This window comes from Stylophora pistillata, chromosome 10 (genome assembly GCF_964205215.1).
Source record: "Stylophora pistillata chromosome 10, jaStyPist1.2, whole genome shotgun sequence".
In the NCBI taxonomy this organism is placed as follows: domain Eukaryota; kingdom Metazoa; phylum Cnidaria; class Anthozoa; order Scleractinia; family Pocilloporidae; genus Stylophora; species Stylophora pistillata.
The window spans coordinates 11786248-11810525 of NC_142528.1; the positions used below are offsets into that span (position 1 = coordinate 11786248).

At 39.1% G+C, this 24278-nt stretch overlaps 1 protein-coding gene across 2 annotated transcripts; it reads left to right on the plus strand.

Annotated features, from left to right (window-relative positions):
- Positions 1 to 3990: 3990 nt before the first annotated feature.
- Positions 3991 to 12003, plus strand: LOC111336077 (tetraspanin-6). 2 transcript variants are annotated; one of them, XM_022942109.2, is made up of 9 exons: positions 3991 to 4172; positions 4595 to 4688; positions 5629 to 5734; positions 7553 to 7759; positions 8069 to 8137; positions 9144 to 9242; positions 9660 to 9806; positions 10311 to 10394; positions 10811 to 12003. In XM_022942109.2, the coding sequence occupies exons 3-9, from the start codon at positions 5651 to 5653 to the stop codon at positions 10862 to 10864; spliced, it is 744 nt and encodes a 247-aa protein (XP_022797844.1). In that variant the 5' UTR covers positions 3991 to 4172; positions 4595 to 4688; positions 5629 to 5650; the 3' UTR covers positions 10865 to 12003. The 2 variants fall into 2 exon arrangements, with proteins under 2 accessions (XP_022797844.1, XP_022797845.1); XM_022942110.2 differs by lacking the exon at positions 4595 to 4688.
- The last annotated feature ends 12275 nt before the right edge of the window (positions 12004 to 24278 follow it).

Consider the following 24278-nt stretch of genomic DNA (forward strand, 5'->3'; position numbering starts at 1 on the left):
GGCATACCCTCCCTATTCTGCACGAATTCAGAAGCTCAAAAGTGTCAGATGAAACAACAAATGATCAATGTATATCATGGCAAAGCGTTCCTTATAAACATGTATGCTGTTTTTCCAACGCACTCTCTCCACACTGATTCTGCAAGATTCGGGCAGTCAAAAGGGTCACGTGAATCAACAAATGATTATGGTGTATCATAGCAAATCATGTCTGGTGCAAGAAACAACCTCTAGCATCGCAGTCATGATTGCCAGGAACACGAATCTCAGCTATGTATATGATACCAGAGGGTATGTTGTAGTCACTTGTAGAATCATAGACATGAGTTTAATGCTTCAGAAATTTCAGTGAGTGGTAGTCTATTCTCCGATTGCCTTACATGAACCATGCAGATTTTTCTTTGAGGGTAAATACATTCGGTTGATTACAATTTTAATTTGAACACTGGCAACACTTAGCCGAGGTTTTTGAGATCTAGCTATTGCTTCAACTGATTTCAGTATCTTAGCCATGGGTTCTCAACTGCTCTCAGTTTTACGAGCGTGAGTTCAAAACGTTGAGAATTGTAGATTCGCCTTCAATACGAACCGCCGAGTATTCCACCGAAAAATCCTCGGTTTGAAGCCTGCAGTAATTTTTTTTTTATATATAATTTTTGCTTTACCTTCTTGGATTTCTTCTAGAACTTGGAATTTTTGCTAAAGGCACTTTTCATTATCAATAAATACAAAACAAGAGTAATGATCATTTCAAGATTCTATTCTGCCGTTACGCAATAGCCAGCCTCGTGAGTGGTGAACTCATGTTACGGCAATGAATCATTTTCGTAAGTACTGGAAGCAATGAATATATTCTTCAGTTGATAATTACTAACCAAGACGATCCTATCGTTAGAAGACTCCTTGTCTATCTTAATTTCGTAAAAAAAAGGTAGGAGCTCTATCACAAAACCCTGTTAATAGAGGCTTCGGATAAAACAACAAGACCGTCGGGAAGTCGCGTCTCATTTTCCCGCTCAAAACAGACTTGAAAACAGACTCTTACTAGACAAATACCATGCTGTCATTTAATATCGTCTGATCGTGTTTTTTGGTTTCCAGAATTGAAAAAGTGGAAAGGCCAGGGGTGGGTTCGGTAGTCTTCATGATGGTCGGTTTCCGCCTGTTGATTGTCGGATCTGCAGACTGGAGGTCACTTTTTGCGAGTTCTTCCTGTACAGTAGTCATGATTGATGGATTCGGAGACTCGGTTTTGTAATTCACTAGCTGAGTATATTCCATAGTCAGTTTTCTTGACAAAATTGACGATTTCTACTCGAGAAAGAGAGGAATCTGGTAAGTGTAGGGGTGACGCTATATCGAAGGCGTTCGTCGAGGGCCGTTAAGAGTAAACAGTAATTTTCCCAGCGGGGAAGTTATGAAACCCGCGAATATTGCGAAATCCCGCGAAAGGATGACATTTAAAAACTGAAGACAGTTTTTGACTAAGACACTAGAATGCGTAATCATAGCAGCGACTCAATGAATTTGAATTTTTGAAAATCATATAAGTGTATTGCGGTTTCATTAAAGAAACTACTTATCTAGTAGCGACTAAGTACTGTAGACATGACCTAAAAGAGAAGACATATTTAAATGAATGATAATGAAATATATGTTGTTCTGTCCGCTTTAGGAGAAACATCAACGTCTGCATATGACGACTATGGAGAGGATTGGCTGGGATGCGACAGTTGTGGCCAGTACTTCCACGGAAGTCGCATCAAAGTGGATTTGACTCTCTAGCTATTTCGTCTGCTCTTGTTAATTTCACAACATCTTTGCGGATTAGTGACGTAAATTGTGACCGTCCATAGGACTTTAAAGCTAAAGGTGATAGCACGCTCACAACACGCTGACGCAACACGCTTAGTGTGTCCTACAACACGGATTATGCATAGATTTAACAAAGAAGAGCACACTTGTTTTGTTTTGCAAGACTTAACACGCTAAATCTTTTGTTTCCCTTAGTGTGCGATCGGTAGCACGCTTGGTGTGCGACTGATAACACACTTTACTGTGCGATCGATAGCACGCTTATTAGTGTGCGATCGATGGCGCGCCCCGTACGAAAATTCTTGGCGAGACACCAGCCATAAAAAATATGCTAATCAACGAGAATCAAACATGACAAGTCATGGTGATGATTCGGCTAACACGAGCGAGACAAACAAACGAGAACTGAGCAAGAACAGAGCGAGATATGTGTGCCGCCGGCCGAGCACGTCTGATCGGGCCATGTTCAAGCCCTCCCATTCGAAAATTTATGGCCAGACACGAGCAAGATTCAAGTCAGACAACAGTCCCCCTCTTAAAACCAGCAAGAATCTAGCAACGAATGTTTTTCTTACTATGGAACGCTCGCGAAACCAAACGCGGCTTATGTTTATTCCCAGCCCTGAGACACTCCAAACTTTCTGTGATATTTTAGCGCGGTGGAATACTTGGAAATGAAGGCTGAGAGTTTGGAAAAGCTTAATCTTAATTTGGCGAGCGAAACTACGAAGACAACAGAAAATTTGTAGAAGCGCATAGTCTGTTTATATAAATACTTGTGACTGTCGCTTGCACCAGCGTGTTTCAAATTCATTAGAGTAAAATCTGTGCGAACACTGGAACTGAATTTTGACAAAGCTGGTGCCTGGCATGGCATGCTCCTGTTTACTTCGAGCAAACAACGCTTTTGGTCATCATGTTATTCACCCGCTCAAAAAACATTCCCCAAACTTTACCACGCGAGACTTGTTTTACGTTTGTCCGAGAAAATATATCTACAGCACAATACACAAGACTTGAAATGGTCGATGTTTATGACCGAGAAAAAGATCGAAAACAGCAAAGCACATCGTCGGGTACTGTAAATCTGACTAAAGACTACTTCTTCGAAGAAACTGCGTAAAGCAATGAGTTAAGTTGACTTTGAAGCTGAATCTCGTCGTCTTTTATCCTCGAAAAACGGCAATCGATGGTGTATATCAGAAAGCTGAAATAAAGTAAATAAGCTTATGCTTGACAACAAGCAGAATCGACTATTATTCGTCAATAGGCTCATTCAAGAATGGTAAGCAACTATGCATCGATATTCATTTTAACCACTTCAGCCAGTCGTTTTTTAAAGTTCTTTTGACACGGCGGACACATACGGCCTAATTGTTGCGTGTGATCTCGCACGCTAAGTGTGTTGTTATCTCGCACGCTAAGTGTGTTGTGTCGTCTCGCACGGTAGCTTTTGTTTTCGAAGGCTAACACGCTTCTATGTTCAACTGCTCACGCTACATTGTTCGACAGGTCACGCTTTATTTGTTTTTAGTGTGTTCTATGAAACAAAAGATTTTGCTAATGAAGTGTGCTCTTGCACACACTTTAAGCGTGCTAAAACTGATTTCCTTTGTTCTAAAGTGGAAGCGGGTTGTGAGCGTGCTATCACCTTTAGCATCAAATTCCTAGTGGAGAATATTCTTCCCAGTGTGGGACCAGCTTAAGACTAGGCCAGGCTGTGTACAATTCCTGAAATTCCCTTTATTTCACGAATCATTTAACAATTTAGTGTTGACACGTTTTTCGCGTTTCGTAAGTAAAAAAATTGATTCAGTGCTGCAAGGAGAATCTCTCTGAAAATTTACTCGATAAGAGTCAAAGTTCGCGTCCAAAATTCAGACTTCACTGTTAGGTTTATTGGCCCATTGATAACCTTGTTACTAGCTCAAACATACTGAAAACCTTTTTATTAGATTTTCTTTATCTTTATCCTTCGTTCAGTACGATCTTACACATTTCGGGCTTAAACTTCTCGTGGAGAACAAGTGCTACAGCTTAAATGACATATTTTAAATTTAACCGCTGTACTATAAACCTGTGTGTTCGACCCTCGAGGAAAAAAAAGTCACGATAGCGTCACCCAACTTATAACCGGGCTGGCGAAAAGTGCCAAGGGACCTGGTGAGCAATTTGAAATTACTGGCAAGGGGTGCGACTAATAAAAAAAACAGAAGTACACGGATCACACTTTGTTGTCGTTTCTTTGTCTCGTGAGTCGCCATAATACCAACTCAATTAAGTTTCTCGCTTCGTGAAGACAAGGGGAGTCAGCAACCACACTTGATCCAAAGCGAATTCGGTCAGAGAATTTTTAGGTAGGCACTCACTTGTACTTTGACTTTGAAATGTACATGCAGGGCTCGACACAATCATAATTTACGAGCACGTTGGTCTAGATATCTGATATGCTTCAGAAGATGTGATTAAATACGCTGTAATTTGCGCGATTACCGTCGGCCTTCTCTTGTGCTGAACCCAACTTCTGAAGTTTTTAAGAGATGTTTCTAGTTCACCGAAGCCCTTGATATTAGCATCGAGCAATATCCATCAGCAAAGGACTTTGTAACGATTGCTCGGAACCTGTTCGAGCACGAGTTTCTCTGTATCTATCTAAAGTCGCACATCACCTTACAATCAAGGGTATGCGACATGTTTGTTATTTTCCCATACTATCAATCCAAACACAGCTGTTAATTTTCATGTTATTTACCTCTGACTTTCCTCGCTTAATTGTTAGTTTGTGTACGTTCCGAGGGGGAAGAGGGACGGGTTACCAGTTCATTGCGACAAATATTCAGCATAACAGAAAGCCTCTTGTCAAGATATTAAGGGTAAGATCTTCAAGGGGAACGTGGAACACCATGAGAACTGTGAATTTTACTTTTATTGAGTCCAAGACTCGTACTTCTTTTGCAACCAGTCAAGTGCAAAATCATGTACATGTTTTGTCGAGCTTGAAACTGCATGTTTGCATGTATTAGCTTGTCTCAATTATAGTTTCATTCCTAAAATTTGAAAGCCATCTTACAATTGTTTGGTTACTAAACCGAAGGATTTGTTGTCATATCTTAAATATGATTTCCCAGCTCACAAATCTTCTCTTCATCTGTCTGTGTTATGGATTTGTTAACGTGATATTAAAGTCCTAAGTACAGGGTAATGTGATAATTATGCCTTGAACCTAAAGGGTTTCTCTCTCGTTTAAGCTCCTTAATGAAATTTTCTTTACTACAATTGATCCAAAACAAAGCTAAGGGGATTAGTCACAATTTTCACTGAGCCTGAGGTGAATAATTTTCTCAGTAGTAATTGCTCAGGTACTTTCCAATTCTGCTGTAAATTTGTTTTGATTTTAAAACTATTCTGTTACAATTGTTTTGACTATAAGTATCAAGAAGAGCAACCAGTTTTCATTGGAATTTAACTGAGTTATTCAATTCAATCATTAAAAACTTCATATCTCTCTTTTGAAAAAGTGTTACCCTAGACTTGTATATTGTAGTTTTGTCTATCACGTGTAGTACTTCCTGAGTAACATTGTCAAAGAACAATGGAACTATTTTGAAATTTAACATAATTGGTGATTATAGCAACATATGATTCAATTCTTGACCAATTAGAGGGTGCACATCTCAACAATCACCAGAGCAATTATACTAAATGACAAATAATTGATTTCAGCTTCATAACACCCAATCAATTTGCACACTATAGTGTAACTGATTTTATTTGTAATGAATTCATGATTTGTTATTCAATCATTCTCCGAAGGATACACACTCAAGATCACATCATGGCACTTTGGGAGTCACCTGGTGATGAAAGAGCAAGGTTTTATACTACTAAAGTACTTCCAGGGATGGGTGGCTGTATGATAGTAAGTAATCGTTTGAAATTGTTATCTCTATGACATATGCAGTGCTCATGCATGACCATCAACTGTCATGCATTTCATTCATTTGGTAATTTACACATACATGATAGTTAGGTTAATTAACAACTATTCACTGAAGTGGAGGTGGTTAGTGGTGGATATTTACCGAGCCGCAAAGCGGTGAGGTAAATATCCACTGCTAACCACCGACACTGAGGTGAATAGTTGTTTTAGTATATACTAAAACAGTGAGATGATATACACCACCGTCGTTAATTTGAGTGATTTCTTCGCTTGTCACAGATGCAAACCGGGACGCCATTTTTTCTTGAGTTGCTCGGAGGTGAATAGCAAAGGATATTCGGAGTTTGACTAGCCAATCAGAGCGCGCCTTCAACGCTATCCACTGTTTTAGTATATACTAAAAAAGGATAGTACTTGATTCTTTTCATAAGGAGGCCTGAATAATTAGACTGTGAACTAGCTCCAAACAAAAAAAATTGCAAGCCACTCAGATGGAGAGGACTGCTTGTCTCTTTAGTCAAGCGACATCTGTAATTTTCCAATGTCTTAATAATTCTGTGAGGATCCAGTTCTCAAACCATTCCGTTTTTGTGGTAGTTAACTTTTCTTCACATATTGATGACATGCACACCTCTCGATTACTTCAATTTTACATAATCATTGTTTAAAATGTTAAGATTGCCATACTGTATGCTATTATAAATTACAGTACTGTTATTGACTAATCCCAAAACAAATAATTTTCTTAGTGTAATTGCTCAGGTGCTTTCCAATTCTGCTGTAAATTTGTTTTGATTTTAAAACTATTCTGTTACAATTGTCTTGATTTTACGTATCAAGATGAGCAACCAGTTTTCATTAGAATTTAACTGAGTTATTCAATTCAATCTTTAAAAACTTCATATCTCTCTTTTGAAAAGTGTTACCCCAAACTTGTATATTGTATTTTTGTCTATCACATTTAGTACTTCCTGAGTAACATTGTCAAAGACCAATGCAACTATTTTGAAATTTAACATAACTGGTGATTACAGCAACATAATTATGATTCAATTCTTGACCAATTAGAGGGTGCAGATCTCAACAATCATCAGAGCAATTATACTAAATCAATTTAATTTAGTTAATGTTGGCAAGCTGTGATCAGCATTCTTAGTTAAAGTAGCCTTCTTCAACAGTTTCTTGACACTTCTATGCTTTAACACTGACAATGATCTAAAGATAAGTCTGTTTATGAGCCAAGTGGCCCATGAGGCAGGTGTTTAACTCCGGTTTCTATAGCATGAAGTGGCTACGGAAGGAGTATTTCTACTCCCCCCCTGGACAGGATGCTAGCCCATCGCAAGGTTATCCCCCCCCCAGCATTAAATTTGCCGGAACCCACTTACCTGGGTGTTGAGAGGCACTGTGAGAGTAATGTGTATCGTCTAAGAACACAGCACAATATCTCCGGCCAGGGTTCAAACCCAGACAACTTGATCCAGAGTCAAGGGCACTAGCCATGAGGCCACCATGTCTCCCACCAATAATCTAAAGCATTTGATTAAAAAAAGGCCAGAATTAAAGTAAAGGTAATAAGGGGCAAACTTGCAATGGGGTAAATTCACCATAAACTGGTCAGCTCAGATATGTGTCACTTGCATGCATAAAGCTTAAATCATATGGGAGCTCATCCATATCTATGAGAAACGTATTTAAATTTTCAAATTAACTGAATTCAAATATAAAATGTATAAATTATGATTTATTTTCCATCAATTTACTATAATTATTTCAAATGTATTTTTATGATCGTAGATTTTAGGCCTTATCATGTTTCTGACCGGTGTGATAGTACTCGCTTTGGAAACACATCATTCTGCAGTTACAACAGTAAAGTTTGAGATACCATTTACTTTGTATCTGGTGGCTGGACTTTTAGCTGCACAGGCTGGTATAGTTATTTTGTGGGTGACTACAAGAGCAAATGGAAGTCCTCCTGATGTAAAGAAATGGTCCCCAATGGTAAGTCTTGCCTTTTTCTCCACAACGTTATTGATATCTGGAGTGAAAAGTCCAGTTGAGGCTAATTAATTCATGTTATACATGTACATTGTTGTTATTTTACAGTAAAGTAATATCAGGTGGTTGCAAAACCTAGATTTAAATCAAGAATACAGATAAAAAGTGAGTAATTCACCATAAGTGAGATCTTAAATGATGCACAAGGCTGCTAATTTACTTGAGTAATGACCATAACCCTCAGGTAACTTAGTTGGCACTTGTAAATAATGATTCAAATTCCCCTTTTATTTGAACAATATTTTCTTGCAGTTTATTGGAATTCTTTGTGTGGCCATTGTTTTTACTTTGTCAGCAGTCATCTTAAGTTTTACTCGTAAGGTGAGAAATAGGAGTAACATACAGATTTTTTCACTATTACTCAGTACATGTCTGAAACTGAAACCACTTTTTGTCATTATTTTGCCAACACATGTAAAAAATTTGCCATGTAGCATCTCCAGACTTCATGTGTTAGATTGAAATCTGCTCTACAGCTTGATATCTGGTTGTGTTCATTGTGTCAGTAACGTTCGTAACTTGCAAGCAGGCCGTCATTAGGGGTCTATCTTCTTTAGAGTGATTTATTACATTGGCTGGAGAAATATTTAATGTGGAATCTTCTGGATTCCACTCAAAGAATCAACTGATAATGTTGACCTAGCCAGTAACAACCCCTCTCCTCTCCCCTCCCCTCCCCTCCCCTCCCCTGCCCACTAGAGGTGCAGAGGTAACATATACCTCCCATCATTTTGTCAGGTTTCTTGGCACCTTGCTGGTACCCATTTATACTTGTATTATGATATGTTAACCAAAAGAACAACAACAAAGTGATCCTAACAGGGCTTTTACCCAGACCCCCTCACCTAAGATTCAGGGTAGTAACTGTAAAGCTACCTATTACTTTGTTAATCAGTGAAGGCAATCATGACTACATGCAAAGAGTTGGTAAAAATAAAATTTAAAAAAATTGTTTCTCATTTTCATGGAAAACGTCTACATGTACTTCACACAGACTAGCTCTTAGTAAACCCTTTCACTCTCAAAAGTGACCAAGACAGAATTTCTGTTAACTAATAATATCAATACAATATCAAGCAGACAAGTGATGAAAATAAAGAAAATTATGAATAAGGGGATAATAAGTTGATCCAATACGAAATTCTTCAAACTTACGTCAGAAGAATTGTATGGCAGACAGTAAGGAGAATTACTAATCAGATCTCGGGAGTGAAAGGGTTAAGACCCAATAGTAGGTATTAATCAGTGAATCACCTTCCATTCACTGGGAAATTTTTGCAATTTAATGAAGTCCCAGCCGTGCAATTAATTTATGATTTTGTTTTAGCTTAATGATATCGAGAATGACATGACGAATACCATTCAGGAGTATGGTTTATTTGGAAAAGGAGAGGAAACAAGTTTTATTGATACGCTACAAACTAAAGTAAGTATTATGTATTCGAAATTTCAATACGGTGGAATTACTCTTTTGGACCATGCAACTATTTTCCCGGGACACCGGTTCAAACTAGGAGTGTTTTCCATGAAGAATACATGTATGAAAGAGCAATGTGAAAGTTTTCCGTGTAACCCCATACTGTTTTTACCGTTGTTTTCTTTTATTAATGAGCTGTGTGAATGAAGGATAGGATTATAGTTGTATAGGATTATAGCCAGCCGCTGGTCAGGAAATGAGCCCACGCTCGTCCCTCCTCCTCTTCCCGGGGAGGAAGACTGGACTGGGGAGGCGAAAATCGAGGTCATGCAAAAGTTTGCAGTTAAAAGGCGCACAGGATCTGGAATTCTTACATAGTAAAAGGCAATGAAATTTGTACTGAACTATGTTCTCGTGTATGCACAGGACCATTGTTGTGGAGTAAATTATTACACTGACTGGAGAAATACAAAATACGGTGCACGCAGAGTGTATGTGGTCCCAGACAGCTGCTGTAAAACAAATGAGTATGCGTGTGGTTATCAGTTTAAACTTGACAATATCAACCGCAGGGTGAGTTTTGTTTTGCTGATTGTTGTGTTGTTATCGCCGCAAGAATTGACGTTTCCTAGAGTTTTTTTCCCCTCATTTAAATTGGATTTCAACAGAAAATTCCCCTTTAGCATGTTGACCCCTTTTTTGTCTGCGTTTTTTGTTTGTTTTCATGGAGAGAAAAAGACAGCACTCAGTGTACTGTCAATCACATATTTTGAGCTCAAGTGTCCAAATCATAAGAAGACATATCGTCATGTTCTTGAACTACAAATAGCTGCACTAGCAACACTGATACGTCATATCATAGAGGTTCCTTTGGGTTAATTCATTCGATGAACTTTGAGCTGAATTTTGCAGAACATTCATGTTAGATACTAGATCCAGAGTAATGAAATCTAAACTGCTAGGACTAGGGGAAAATAATTGGATGTCGTAGGGGCACTAAAATGTGAAGAACTGTTCCATTAGACCCTAGTAAGAAACTTAGATAAGGATTCTTTAACTTTTTTTTTTCTTTTATAGGGATGTTTGGAAGTAATCAAGCGGTCTGTAAGAACACATCTAGGGATAGTCAAGATAATGGGAATCATTTTTTTGTTGGTTAAGGTCTGTATAGTAAAGATTGTTTAAACACAAATTTGTTTATAAACAACAGCGAAAAAGGAAAGTTCATTTCACGCGGCGCGCCACCTTTTCTTACCAATTTCGTGGACTTCGCTGGCAGAGATAGACTTCGTTTAGTCTGCAGAGACGAGCGCAACGTAAACGGAAACCTCGAGCTTGTAACTGTACTGGTGGTTTTATCTAAATTATCTTTTTTTTCGCTATTAAAATAATGCTAGAAAAGGAATTTTCACGAAGTTGTAGAGGTTTCAATGTTACCTAACGGATTAATTTCCATTGAACTGTTTCTTATGATGACGCGACCAGGAATGAGTGCTAGAAGTTGCCACGCTACAATTTGTACTTCTGACATCTTTTTCAAACTATAGAGTTTAAACCCTTTTTTCCCGTCCCCACAGGTTGGTAAGGTGATTGCCATTGTGGTTATCAGGAAGAAATATTTGAGCGGCTAGTGACTGACTGATCATGGTGGTGAAGGATGACATCAACTCATGCATAACACGTGATTATGGTCCAGATACCTGACTAAGCACTTTGGTGTCATGTGATATAGTGTCACTGCTGATTACAAAGCCATACTAAAAACATATATGTATTTTCAATTTGGTGTTCCCTTTGGGCTCGCTTTTTTTTTTCAGTGTTTAAGCTCAATATTGTGAGCAGTTACCTTTCGTTTTAACAGCGGAGCCTCTATTTCGTTTCGGTTTTGATGAGTAAACTGGTAACTATGTTTATAGGGGCTCTGTGAACTCTTTTAGGCGTCATTCCATGAGGCTTAAACGCCCTCAAGGAGGAACGCAATAATATGTAAAATCGCCCTAATTGACTCTTTAATCAAGCAGGAAAAAGTTCAAAATTAGCAGGGAGCACGACTTTTCTTTTCTTTTTCGTTTTTTCCCTTAAAATCCCATCTTGATGTGAATTTAGAGATGTTTCATACAAGTGATTCATTGCGTTAGCTGAGCGTCAACGATAAGTTGAGAAAAGAAATTTTAAGCAGCATCGAGCTTGTTGAAATGTCCAATTTTTTTAAGAATTTAATTTTCGCTTTTGTGTGATTTTCAGTGGACATCATTTTTTTGTTTGTTTGTAATACGCACAACACAACTGCATCTATTTAGTGTGTTAACTACGGCTTTATATGTAATCTGATTACGTAAGTCTTTGTTTCTGTGAATACGACATACCAAATAGATATTTAAAGGATGTATTTTTTGACTCGTCAAGCAGCAAGATCGTGTGGACTGAATAATCTCAACAACATGAAGGTTTTTATTCGCTAAGATGGTACTTACCCTAGGCTATCCTTGACGAATTATTTATCGGCTGATAATATTTAATTATCGAAACTGTGCGAGCTTTTTCCAACAGGTTAGAATGTAATATTACCTTGCAATCGTATGAATAGAGTATCTTGAACTATTTTTTTTAAATTTAAATTGTCTTTGGATAGACATTAACTTTCCTCTGCGCTCCTCGTAGCTCTAAACATTTATTCAAGCGATAACTCGTTAGATTTACTACGGAACTTTAGAGTTTCACCCAAGGGGGACGTTTATTTTACGAAGTTAATAAAAGGACTTAAAATACCGCTAGAGGCTTTATTATGGGTTATTCTCATTCAATACTGCAGCTGCTGTATATAGCAAAATATTGTTAATCAATGAGATACGCTTTAAGTAATTTTTGTATGCTGAAAATATGGCATAACAGAAAGAACGAAAAACCTAAAGAAGTAAAGAAAGAAACGGAAGCGTCTTGATGACTTGTGGGAACACACTGGATTCTACTTTAAAAAAAAGGAAGATTAAGATGGAGTCTAGGTTACTGAAAGTTTGAAGTTTATTGAAGCTTAATAAGAAAGCTTAATAGGAAATGGCAAATTATAAATTAATCTAATTAATTTAATTAATCTAATGATCATTTACCCATTTCCCTCACACCAATAATTTCCAAATTAGCCGAAGACTTCGTGGTATCTGCGTTCATCGGTCCGGCTGTGTTGAAAATTATCGATCCCGACCAGTTTGGCCTTACAGAAATCCTCCACGGCCCTAGCTCTGACGTCCATGCTTCATCACTGGACGCGCGCAATTGATGGCACGCGATCTGCAGTCAGGGTGGTCCTGTTTGACTACTGCAAAGCTTTTGACTACATTGACCATCAACTGCTCACTCAAAATTTACCGTCTTGATATCCCTCGGGGTGTGGCACGTTGGGTAGTCGACTTCTTAGTGCATCGCTACCAACGCGTAAAATTATCTGCTGATTGTTTCTCTGAGTGGGGCCCCGTACCAGGTGGTGTACCTCAGGGGACAAAATTGGGGCCATGGCTCTTCTTGCTAATGATAAATGATCTAAGAATTCCCCAGGTTCAAACTTGGAAGTACCTTGATGATACGACGGTGGCAGAGATCGTCCCGCGTAACGCATTAGGTGACGCCCAAACCGCTGTTAAAGGTGGTAGAGCATTAATGCAAAGCACAGAAGATGCAGCGTAATGCTGACAAATGCAAAGTAATGGTCATCGACTACAAAAGGCAGAAACACCATTTCACTCCCTCTTGGTGGATGGCAAGGAATTAGAGACGGTAGAGTCGGCTAGGATCCTAGGCGTGACTATTTCGTGTAACCTTAAGTGGAATAACCACGTCAATGATGTTATAAAAAGGGCAAACAAACGATTATACTTTTTAGTCCTTCTGAAGAGAGCCCGCGTTCCAGCGGATGACATAATTAATTTCTATTGTATAACTATACGTCCTGTTCTGGAATACTGCGCACAAATATTCCATCATGCGTTACCTGCGTATCTTATTGATGACATTGAAAGGGTCCAAAGACGCGCATTATCCATCATCTCACCAGAACTGTCATACCATGACTCTTTATAGAGGCACGGTTTAGCTTCGCTCTATGACAGACGCATGAAATTATGTACGGATATGTTTTTGTCTGTCTCAAATCCATCTCGCAAATTATATGTTCTGCTGCCAGATTGGCATCTCTCAGCTTACAATACTAGACACCAGCGCGTTTTTAACATGCCGCGCTTTCGCACTGATCGTTTAAAATCTTCATTTATCCCGGCTATGTGCGCGTGTGCTAACCTAGATTTTTAGCTATTCCACTGCTGTATATTAGTTATATTAGTAATTTTATTTAGGTCTTAGCATTTTTGTAATTGGTAGTCTTATATAGTCTTATATAATCAATGATTGTGAAAAGCACGCCATTCAGCCTATGGCTGCGATGTATTTTATTTGGTAATAAACTATCTATCTATCTATCTAATTTACATTTTCATGTTCATGAAGACCGTTCACGTCCGCAAATAGCAGGAGCTAGTCGAGGCGGGCGAGAATTAGAGGTGCAGCAGTGGTGATAGAGTACAAATAAAGTTTAAACATAGATTAATAACATTTCCAGAAAAAGACAGCCAATTAAAACTCTTAAATACAACTGCATCATTAAACATAAGAAAATAGTAACACTACAATGTAGAATATAAATTATAAAGCCAGTTTATAATTAGTAATTTTTTTAAATAGAAGGGACGATTCAACATAGTAATCATCAGCCTCTAGGAACGAAAATAACATGCCCGAAGCTAGCAAAAGAGCCCTGGCTTTGATTCAGTCTCCATGGATTAATATAAAAATTACCGTAAGAAGAGAACCTCGTATCGTGATTATTCTTTTCAGTAGCTTTAATGAAAATATTACTAATGTTAGTAGGTACAGTTAGACATGAGACGTTAAACATAATTGAGGAAACTGATTCAACGTATAACATATTTACGGGGAGGAATTTTGAGGAGATAAATAAAGGCACCGCATGTGCTCTGGATTCAGAAAAATATATCAGCCGAAGAACACGTTTTTGTGGGCTTGAACTTTCGCTGGATCTGCTCAAAGATCTTCGCTGGTTGCCACATGACCGATAAACGGAACATCTCTCATCCTGAGCTTCAACTTGTCGCTGTTTAAATGAATTCCACGCTCTTCACATCTCTGAAGGAACGCTAAAAGACTCTTGTCGTGATCCTTAGATGCTGCTTGCAATGAATCACCATAACCAACAACAACAAAAGAACAAAGTCATCTGCTATGACTTGAACTCCATTCAGTCCTTCAATCAATTCGTGCCTCTTGCGTTGAAAAATTTCAGGCGCAGAATTAATTCTAAAGGGCATCCTTCTCCAAGCTAAAGAATTTATTTAGGGATAAGTAAATCATGATAATTATTTTATTTTCTTAGGATCAATGTAGTGCGTGATATTTGTATCTGGTACAGGCTTGTATTCTTCACTTGTGTAAGCTTTTGTGTAATTAACCTTTATGGGGAGGAATTTTGAGGAGATAAATAAAGGCACCGCATGTGCTCTGGATTCAGAAAAATATATCAGCCGAAGAACACGTTTTTGTGGGCTTGAACTTTCGCTGGATCTGCTCAAAGACCTTCGCTGGTTGCCACATGACCGATAAACGGAACATCTCTCATCCTGAGCTTCAACTTGTCGCTGTTTAAATGAATTCCACGCTCTTCACATCTCTGAAGGAACGCTAAAAGACTCTTGTCGTGATCCTTGGATGCTGCTTGCAATGAATCACCATAACCAACAACAACAAAAGAACAAAGTCATCTGCTATGACTTGAACTCCATTCAGTCCTTCAATCAATTCGTGCATCTTGCGTTAAAAAATTTCAGGCGCAGATATAATTCTAAAGGGCATCCTTTTCCAACGGTACCGACCAAACGGCGTGTTAAATGTAGTTGGGAACGATGACTGCTCGTCAAGAGTAACATGCCAGAATCCACAGGCAACATCAAGGACAGTAAACTCTTTGGCTCCATGTAGCCTAGAAACAACCTCTTCGATGGTAGGCAAGAGATAATTCTCTCGTTGCAGAGCCCGATTGAGATCCTCAGGGTCCAAGCAAATGCGTAAGGCACCATTTGGCTTTGGCACAACAACCATTGAACTCATCTAAGATGTGGGCGTTGTCACACGAGCTACAATTTCTCGCTTCTCCAAATCTCCTAAGTCTCTCGTAGACGTTGTCGGATAGCAACCGGTACTCGGCGAGGAGGGTGTTGAACCGGCTTTACCGTTTCATCGAGCTCCATGTGATATTCTCCAGGAAGTTTACCAACTCCATCATTGTAAACGCGAGGGAATTTTTTGACTCACTGGTCAGCGGACAAAACAGGCTCGGTTGGCGCATCATGAGCGTACACGTCAACTTCAGAGGTCTGGGGCCAATTCAACTGATCATTGTCTAAGTACTTGAGGATTTTCATTATAAGAGAAGCTTTCCTTCCAAGTATAGGCCTGACCTATTTGCTGTCCACCAGATTACAGTCGAGAAAGCGATAAAGAATTTATTTAGGGATAAGTAAATCATGATAATTATTTTATTTTCTTAGGATCAATGTAGTGCGTGATATTTGTATCTGGTACAGGCTTGTATTCTTCACTTGTGTAAGCTTTTGTGTAATTAACCTTTATTGTATATATCAAATAGTTTTCTTCATTCTTTTCTTGCACCTTGAATCCACATGTATTTAGGGATTCGGGTGGTTACGGTGGGGTAAATGGTTTTTTTTCGAGAGAGAGAGAGAGAGAGAAAGTCACTGAAGACGAAGGTTGAAAAAGTTACAGAGACTCGTTCGGATCGGGGCACGTTTCAATCACTGAGAGTCATTCAGAAAAAAATTCGTCCTTTCACATGACAAAGAATTAATTTGCCGGGGGCGTACGTGTGCCTAGAAGCTGGCCGAAAGAAAAAACACGCAGAAGAAGGAAAAGGAGAAGGTTATCTTCTGTCAAAGGCAAAGCCAGTGAAGACAAGAGGAGTGAAGGAAAAATCTGGGCGAGGACCGAGTTACGTAAGTTGGAAACTACTACGTTTAGCTGCGTTAAACGCGAAGTTGAGTATGGTTTGTTAAACGCGAGTCTGGGTTGTTAAACGCGAAGATTGGTTTGTGAATCGTGAGTTTGGTTTATGTGTCGTTTGTTGGTGGAACGTGGTTGTTAATAACAGGTCAAGCACAGGACGTGAAGGTGAACGAAACTCAACTAAAAAAAAAACCTACCTTTTTTTTTTTTATCTTAATAGTAATTACTCTTGTAAATAGTTTTAGTATACTTTAGTTTAAATTATCATATTTCTGTAAATTAACTAGGATAAATAATTTAGTTCATTGTGTTGTCGTTATTGTTGGTTGCTTTAATTATTGTTTTAATTAGGATAATAAATATTTGTAGGCCTACGTTTAGTTGTGTTGTGGCGTGTCTTCTCGAGTTCGTTTGTGCTTGGTGTTTTGTCTGTGTTAGAGGGCGCCCACCTTTGTGGCGCGGATTCGTCGCACACCGTTGTAAATGGAGAACTTTCTGACTAAGCTTGCGTAACCTCTGGTGTCCCTCAGTGGTCCGTGCTGGGATCATCCCTTTTCGCCCTATATACAGGCGATTTACTCAAGGCTGTTAGTTCCGCATCTCTATATACGTACGCCGACATCACGACCATCTATTGTATAGGCGAGTCAGTGGACTCTGTCACCAACACGCTCAAAAACGCACTAAAGGAATTAGAAGATTGGAGTTCAAAGAACAACCTGGTTCCCCACCCCAATAAGTGTGAAGCAATGATGTTATTACGAGGCAGTTTCACCGGCCCGTTCAACGCTCTCGCACTGCGCAATCACACCATAAAATGGGTGACCTCCGCACGACTATTAGGCGTAACCATCGATGATAAACTCACATGGGCTCAACACATTTCTGAATTGAAGAAAAGCTTTGTTAACAAATTAAATTTACTAAAGCGTTGTTCTTTTTTACCACGTAACATACTCCTAGATCTATATTTTAAGATAATCTTACCCTCTGTTTCTTATGCGCTGCCCATATGGGGAAGTTTTACTAACAAGGATGGGTTCCTTGCTCTGGAATCTCTACACAGTAGAGCTGCCAAGTTAATATACGGCCTAACGCGAGATATGCCCACCACAGAAGTACTTAAACACGAAGGCGCGCTAGAAAAGGAGCCTTAGGTCCCACTGGACCATTTGTCAATCAATCGTCGTGTGATGTAGAACTCTTAGAGTGAAGTCAGCTTGAGCTACAGCTGCTCCAAAGCAGTCAACAGCGGGCGCATTCCTCAAAATTGTTTTATGTCTTTATCACCATACAAGAATTTTTGAGATTTGTATTTCCTTTCTCCAATGGAAACTGTCTTTATTTGTGGCGGTAAATTTGAGATCGAAGTAGGTGGTTCGCACGTTACCTCATGCCACTCTGCTCATGCCACCATGCCTGTGGAAGAAAATAGATGTCTCATTAGCTCCTTTTGTTCGTCTACCTGCATTTAAATTTGACCCGTACACGTCAAAGGTGAGGGACAAATGAGCCTTGGTCTTCCCAGGGAAGACTTCCTTATATGGCGCGCCTTCGTGTTTAAGACTGCCAAATGGGATTCCTTACACTTTATGTAAAAAGTCAAGTTGGCAACATTAGCTTATAAGATTTTACATGACTGTGCCCTCTGTGGGTCATATTTTAACCAAGAAGACTTCTTTTATCCATTATTTACGTACTATGAACACGGTAATAGTGCCACGCTTTAACACTTATTTCATAAAAAATTCAATAGCATTTAGAGCTTCTATTGTGTGGAATCTCCTCACCCTGGATCTCACAAAGGCATCCAATGTCAAGAACTATAAAAGAATGGACTCTAAATCCAAAAAATTACGCAACTTAGACTTTCAGGCGGAATCTCCGCAAACAATGCCTCACAATAATGATAACGATTTTCTATATTAAGACGATTTTAATATATTTTTAATCCTAGGTTTTAATTTAATTGCACGATCCCTTAAGCGGCAACGCTTTAATCAACCATCGTGTTGAAATAAAAGCTGTTGTTGTTGTTGTTGTTGTTGTTGTTGTTGTCAATGGATACCATTCAACTACCCATTCGAGTAGCGGTAGGGCGCTGGAGCCATACGTTTTTCTCAGAAAATTTTTTTACTTAAGTCTTGAACGTTGGTTAATTTTTGTCGTGTTGTTTTCATTTTTTTGCGGATCCTGAGCATTTGAATAGATGAAAATTTCTCTAAATAACAAAAATATGAAACAAAGAAAAACATTCGTCCAACTCAGGCCCATCAGTACAGCCATTACTATGCTATGACGCAAGACTTGGCACGATGAATTAGATGTTTAGAGCATTTTTCATATTTGACGCACCAGCAATAGTTATGGCAACCGAAGCGAGATTAGGATTTTTTCTGGGAATATTTCAATTTTAAGCACTTTTGTAGCTAAATTTAAAATTAATTTCCCAGGGAAAGAGATAGTACCCAGGGAGCGAGGTTGTACCATTTATACTCGTCCCCAAGATCATCTCCGCTTTCAAGATGGGGGGCGGGCGGTTTATGGCAATAGTTTAGTAAAAGTCGGGCGCGAAATGATCGACGACCTCCCAGACCCTGGACCAATCGAAGAAAAAAATGATACTCGCAAAAATGGCCCGCACCGTGGCTCGCATGGCTCGCAGATTTAGCAGACCCCTACCTCTTCTTCGCGCGGAGCGCGACATATCCAATATTTCTCCTCAATACTACAGCATTCATTCATAGACTCCTCATCGGAAGAAAAAGAACCATTACTGTCGTTTAAAATAAAGAAGAGCGACGATTTTTGAGCAAGATCGCCAATGAATTTACAATTTACTTCGACAGAGTTTCGATGAAAGGAGTAATATGATGTCACAATGGGGAAAGACGCTGAAAATTATCTTTGGCTCAGTTGTTGTAGTTTGAGCAATGGCGAACGAGATTTAGTGAGCTTTAATCAAAATTTTTCGGACTTTTCTTGTATTTTTTCTTTTTCTTTAGGATATAAACTTAAATTTTTGGCATAAAAAATTTGTTTTGAAGAACATCAATTTTCGTCTCAGTAGCACTTTAAGGAGCGACTTTTACTCATGCGACTTTCCCTTCTCTTAGCAAGGCAATAACAATGGTTAACAGCTCAAATACATTAAATGAATTAGATACAATGTATATATGAAGTTCATATATTTTGAACTGCGGTATTAAATACGTATGATGCACGATCCTCGCAGTAGAGAGCGCTATTTATGCAATAGCGAAAATCAGACCCGAAAAAAATCAGGCCTGTACGGGATTCGAACCACTGACCTCTGCGATACTAGTGCAGCGCTCTACCAATCGAGCTAACAAGCCAACTGGGAGCAGGCCGTTAAGTTGATTCGTAATAAACCCGTGATGATAAATCAGATACAATGAATATATGAAGTTCATATATTTTGAACTGCGGTATTAAATACGTATGATGCACGATCCTCGCAGTAGATAGCGCTATTTAAGCAATAGCAAAAATCAGACCTGAAAAAAATCAGGCCTTTACGGGATTCGAACCACTGACCTCTGCGATACTAGTGCAGCGCATTACCAATTGAGCTAACAAGCCAACTGGAAATGTTCAGCGATAAGTTTCCAACCGATCTCAGTGAGACCTGTCTCTTCTTTCATTTCCAACAACCTCACACCTAGACTACAATTAATTTCAATATTATTATAATAATGGCCCACCTTGCCTGACTCCAACGATGAGGTTGGCGGCTACTTCCTATAGTAAACTATGCTGGCATGCTCTGCCCGATAAAGGTGCCATTTTTTAGCAAAGGGCTTATAGGAAAGGGTACGGATTTTACGTATTAAATAATAGAAAAGGGTAAGGAAAACTACCCAAACAAAATTAAAACCGCATTTCAAGTCGGACCCTTAACAGTTGGAAAATTGACGAAGCACACTACTCAATCAATAATAAAGATTTGAGTTAGCTCCATGGAGCCTTTGATTTAATATGTTCTTTCTTTGGAGCACACTTTTTGGTTTTATCCATAAAAGCTATGATGGCCTTATTTTAAGAATGCAGCTACAGAATCGTAACAGTTTTCTATGGACAATATAATTCTAAGAAAATATTTTACAGCTTTGGAGTATCCTATGAGCAACGTTGTGAAATAGACCTGTTTCTTTTTATAAGTCATACCTGTATTCAAAGTCACTACTTTTCTCAACAATGATCAATCTCCCACTAGTTTTAATGACAGTTTGCTTTTATTCCCGAGGTGCTCATCCTCGGAGACCCAGGGGCTGTGAGTCGATTTCAAGTTAGGGTAGAAGAGCCCCTGGGAACATTGTCTTACAAGACTAGTTCCAAACGGTCGCAGTCGTTCTGGCATCTGATTGGTTCCAGAAAATCTTTGTGTTTTTCTTCCCAATCAGAGTGAAGTGTGCTTTAGAGTCCTTTCGTATGTTTTAACACGGACAAATACAAGAAGCTTAGTTGCTCGCCATGTTTGTTTGGGCCGTACGACGGAGCTTTGCTCGAGGTGAAAAGTTTCAGTCTCAGCACTCAATGTAAGAGAAATCGATCAGATTGTCCGCAAAAATCTCACCGGAAATTATACTGAATACTTTCACAGGTATCGCAAGAGAACGTGTTTAGAAGTTTGCGAGATTCGTATAAAACACGATGGTTGCAGGCGTTGATGTGTCGCTTTAAACGTTAAACGAGATGTATACGAATGTAAGCTTAAATCTTTCTAGATTTTTTGTATAATTTGCTGTGACTGAAACTTTGCCAATCCCGTTAAGTTATTTTGTCGCACGGGCCACGCAGGTATGTTGAGCAACTGGCGCTTACGCTTCTGTAGCTTTCTGTGCGCGCCAAAATCTAATCTTCGCTTGTAGTAAAGTTTTTCACAATATGGCCAAGGTTTCGGCAGACGGAACGTTAAGATCGTGGACGACCTCCAGCAAGCGCTTAAAGAAAGCTTAGCTGTGTTTCCGGTCAGCTAATTAAAATCTGAACAAAAACTTATTATCGAGAACATCGTGGGAAGGAGAGATGGGAAAGAGTACCATATAACCCCATACATTAATTATTCATTCCACTTCTTTGTCATTCACAACAAAACTTTAAAAACAAAGTCTACTAGTCTGAATGCACAATTTGTGTATGGGGTTATGTGGTACTCTTGCCGGAAAGATGTTTTCGGACAGTTACCGAAGGGATTTGGAAAGAGCTTAATCTTTTAACTGCTGCCTAGAGTGTTCAAATTCTTGAGCTCGAGAGGCTACGGATTCTCTTCTAGTCCCTTGGTCATTTTCATTTCACCTCTTTTGTCGATTGTTGAAGACCAAGTTAAATATCTTTGATCATTGGGAATCGATGCTGCTTTCATTGGAAAAAACAAAACCAAAGACCAAGAAATATTACAAAATATCTAGAAAGATTTAAGCTTATATCTCATCTAACGTTTAAAGCGACATAAACGCCTGCACCATTATGTTTTATAAGAACCTCGCAAACTTTTAAACACATTCTCTAATGATACCTGCGAAAGTATTCAGTATGATTTCCGGTAAGATTTTCGCGGACAATCTGATCGATTTCTCTTACCGTGATTGTGTGCTGAGACTGAAACTTTACACCCCGAGTAAAGCTTCGTCGCACGGCCCAAACAAACACGGCGAGCAACAGAGCTTCTTGTATATGTCCGTATTAAAATACACGAAAGGACTTCAAAGCACACTTTTTTTTTTTAATTTTTCCAAATTTTTTAAATATAGACTAGTGAGCAGCACTTCTGCGAACAGCAGTTGTAAAACTTCTTTTATTTTCCGTCGCGTTTCGTCTAACTGTCGTAGACTTCTTCAGGGAGTTTTACAAGTATAACTAAACGCCTGTACTTATAAGCCAAAGTTACAGGGGCCGATGACCGTAAAGGCTTGGCCGGACTTACGAACACGAACATGCGAAGGAACAGGAACAACTTCGCCTGTTCCTGTTCGTAAGTCCAGCCAAGCCTTTACGGTCATCGGTCCCCGTAACTTTGGCTTATAAATACAGGCGTTTCGTTATACTTGTAAAACTCTCCCTGAAGAAGTCTGCAATACACCTAATCAAAATATGGCGTCCAATTTGAATTGCCATTGTTCCTTTTGTGTTTTCCACATGAAGACGAGGCTAGTAAGTCCAAAACAATGGTAATTCAAATTGGACGCCATATTTCGATTCGGTGAATAGTTAGACGAAACGCGTCGGAAAATAAAAGAAGTTTTACAACTACTGTTCGCAGAAGTGCTGCTCACTAGTCTATGTTTAAAAAATTATTAAAAAATTAAAAACTCGATTTCTCTTACATTGTGCGCAGAGACTGAAACTTTTCACCTCGAGCAAAGCTCCGTCGTATGGCCCAAACAAACATGGCGAGCAACTAAGCTTCTTGTATTTGTCCGTGATAAAACACACGAAAGGACTCTAAAGCACACTTCACTCTGATTGGGCAGAAAAACACAAAGATTTTCTGGCACTAGTCAGATGCCAGAACGACTGCGACCGTTTGGAACTAGTCTTGTACGACAATGTCCCCAGGGGCTCTTCCGCCCTAACTTGAAATCGACTCACAGCCTCTGGATCTCCAAGGATGGAGGTGCTCAGGTCTAAAGGTAGAAGTCGAATCGTGTTTCCTACCTTCCTGGCTCTCCAATGCTACATTAAAATGGTCTGGCAAGACCGTCTTGGTGCAATGGATCATCGTCTGAAGTGCCTTGAGATGATGATCCACTGCAGCTTCCTCTTGCTTGTTCGCCCCAATTTTATTTATTTACTTATTTTACGTCATACGCACTTTCTTCCCGCAAAAGAATCTGTTGTAATGTTACGGACTGTTCTAGATTCTCAACCGTACCTATCAACCAGATTGCGAGAATGGTGTCCGGTCTTTTCGTCCAAGTCTTTTCGTCCGAAAGTCTTTTCGTCCAAGTCTTTTCGTCCCGAAAAGTATTTTCACCTAATTCTATTAGTTTACTTGTTAAGTCTTTTCTCGAAGCAAATAAATAACTATTATATTATATTATATCATAGATAAGGCCCTTTTGGCTCACCAATCTTCGTTTTACGAATTCAACGTCATGTATTTAATACACAGAGAATGAATGAAGTTGTAACGCAATATATTTTATTAAATAGTAGCAAAAATAAAGACTTGCTTGCCGTTTAATTATTTCACGCGAAAGAAATGGGAATATTAGGCTTGTTGTTAAGCGTCTATGGAGCGTAAAAGGCAACGAAGTGTAACATCACAACGTGTCCGACATACCCAAATGGCGGCGGCTCACAACAAGTTCTTTATATAGCCTTATCTAGCCTTCTAAAAGTTATTTATTTGCTTCGAGAAAAGACTTAACAAGTAAACGAACAGACCTAGGTGAAAATACTTTTGGACGAAAAGACTTCTGGACGAAAAGACTTCTGGACGAAAAGACCGTAATTCGCGAGAATTGACCGAGTCATGGGATAACGTAACGAAGTAACGCAAAATTTGGCTTGAGAGGAGAAAGTCCGATCTTGAGCTCGAAAGAAGTTTTAACTTTATATCTCTTATCAGGCGTTTTGTTGTGTGTTATCGCTGAGTACTTTTACGAGTTTTGCCGTATTTTGACGAGCCCGTCGGGCGAGTCAAAGTACAATTATAACATAATCGAAGTTAAGCGCGCGCTCTGATTGGTCAATTTAGCGTCCCATTTACCCATGGGTGTACGCTGCCGACGTGAGCAAATGCAAAGACTATTTTTCCGCGCGCGCTTGTTTTTTCTGGTCGCGTAAGATTTGTTAAATAAAAGGGAACTCTCTAGCTACAATGTATCAATGTTATATTATAAAACAAATGGTAAACACCACAGCGTACACTATTGAGTTATGGATGCACTTGGGAGGTTTGCTAAGCACTCAAAAAGCTAGAGTCGCACGAGGCTA

Bases quoted from the DNA above. Each gene is read 5' to 3' on its own strand.
- LOC111336077 (XM_022942109.2), top strand. From the start codon at position 5,651: ATGGCACTTTGGGAGTCACCTGGTGATGAAAGAGCAAGGTTTTATACT. The intron at 7,760-8,068 runs GTAAGTCTTGCC...ATTTTCTTGCAG, and splicing joins TAAAGAAATGGTCCCCAATG to TTTATTGGAATTCTTTGTGT. The intron at 10,395-10,810 runs GTCTGTATAGTA...CCGTCCCCACAG, and splicing joins TCATTTTTTTGTTGGTTAAG to GTTGGTAAGGTGATTGCCAT.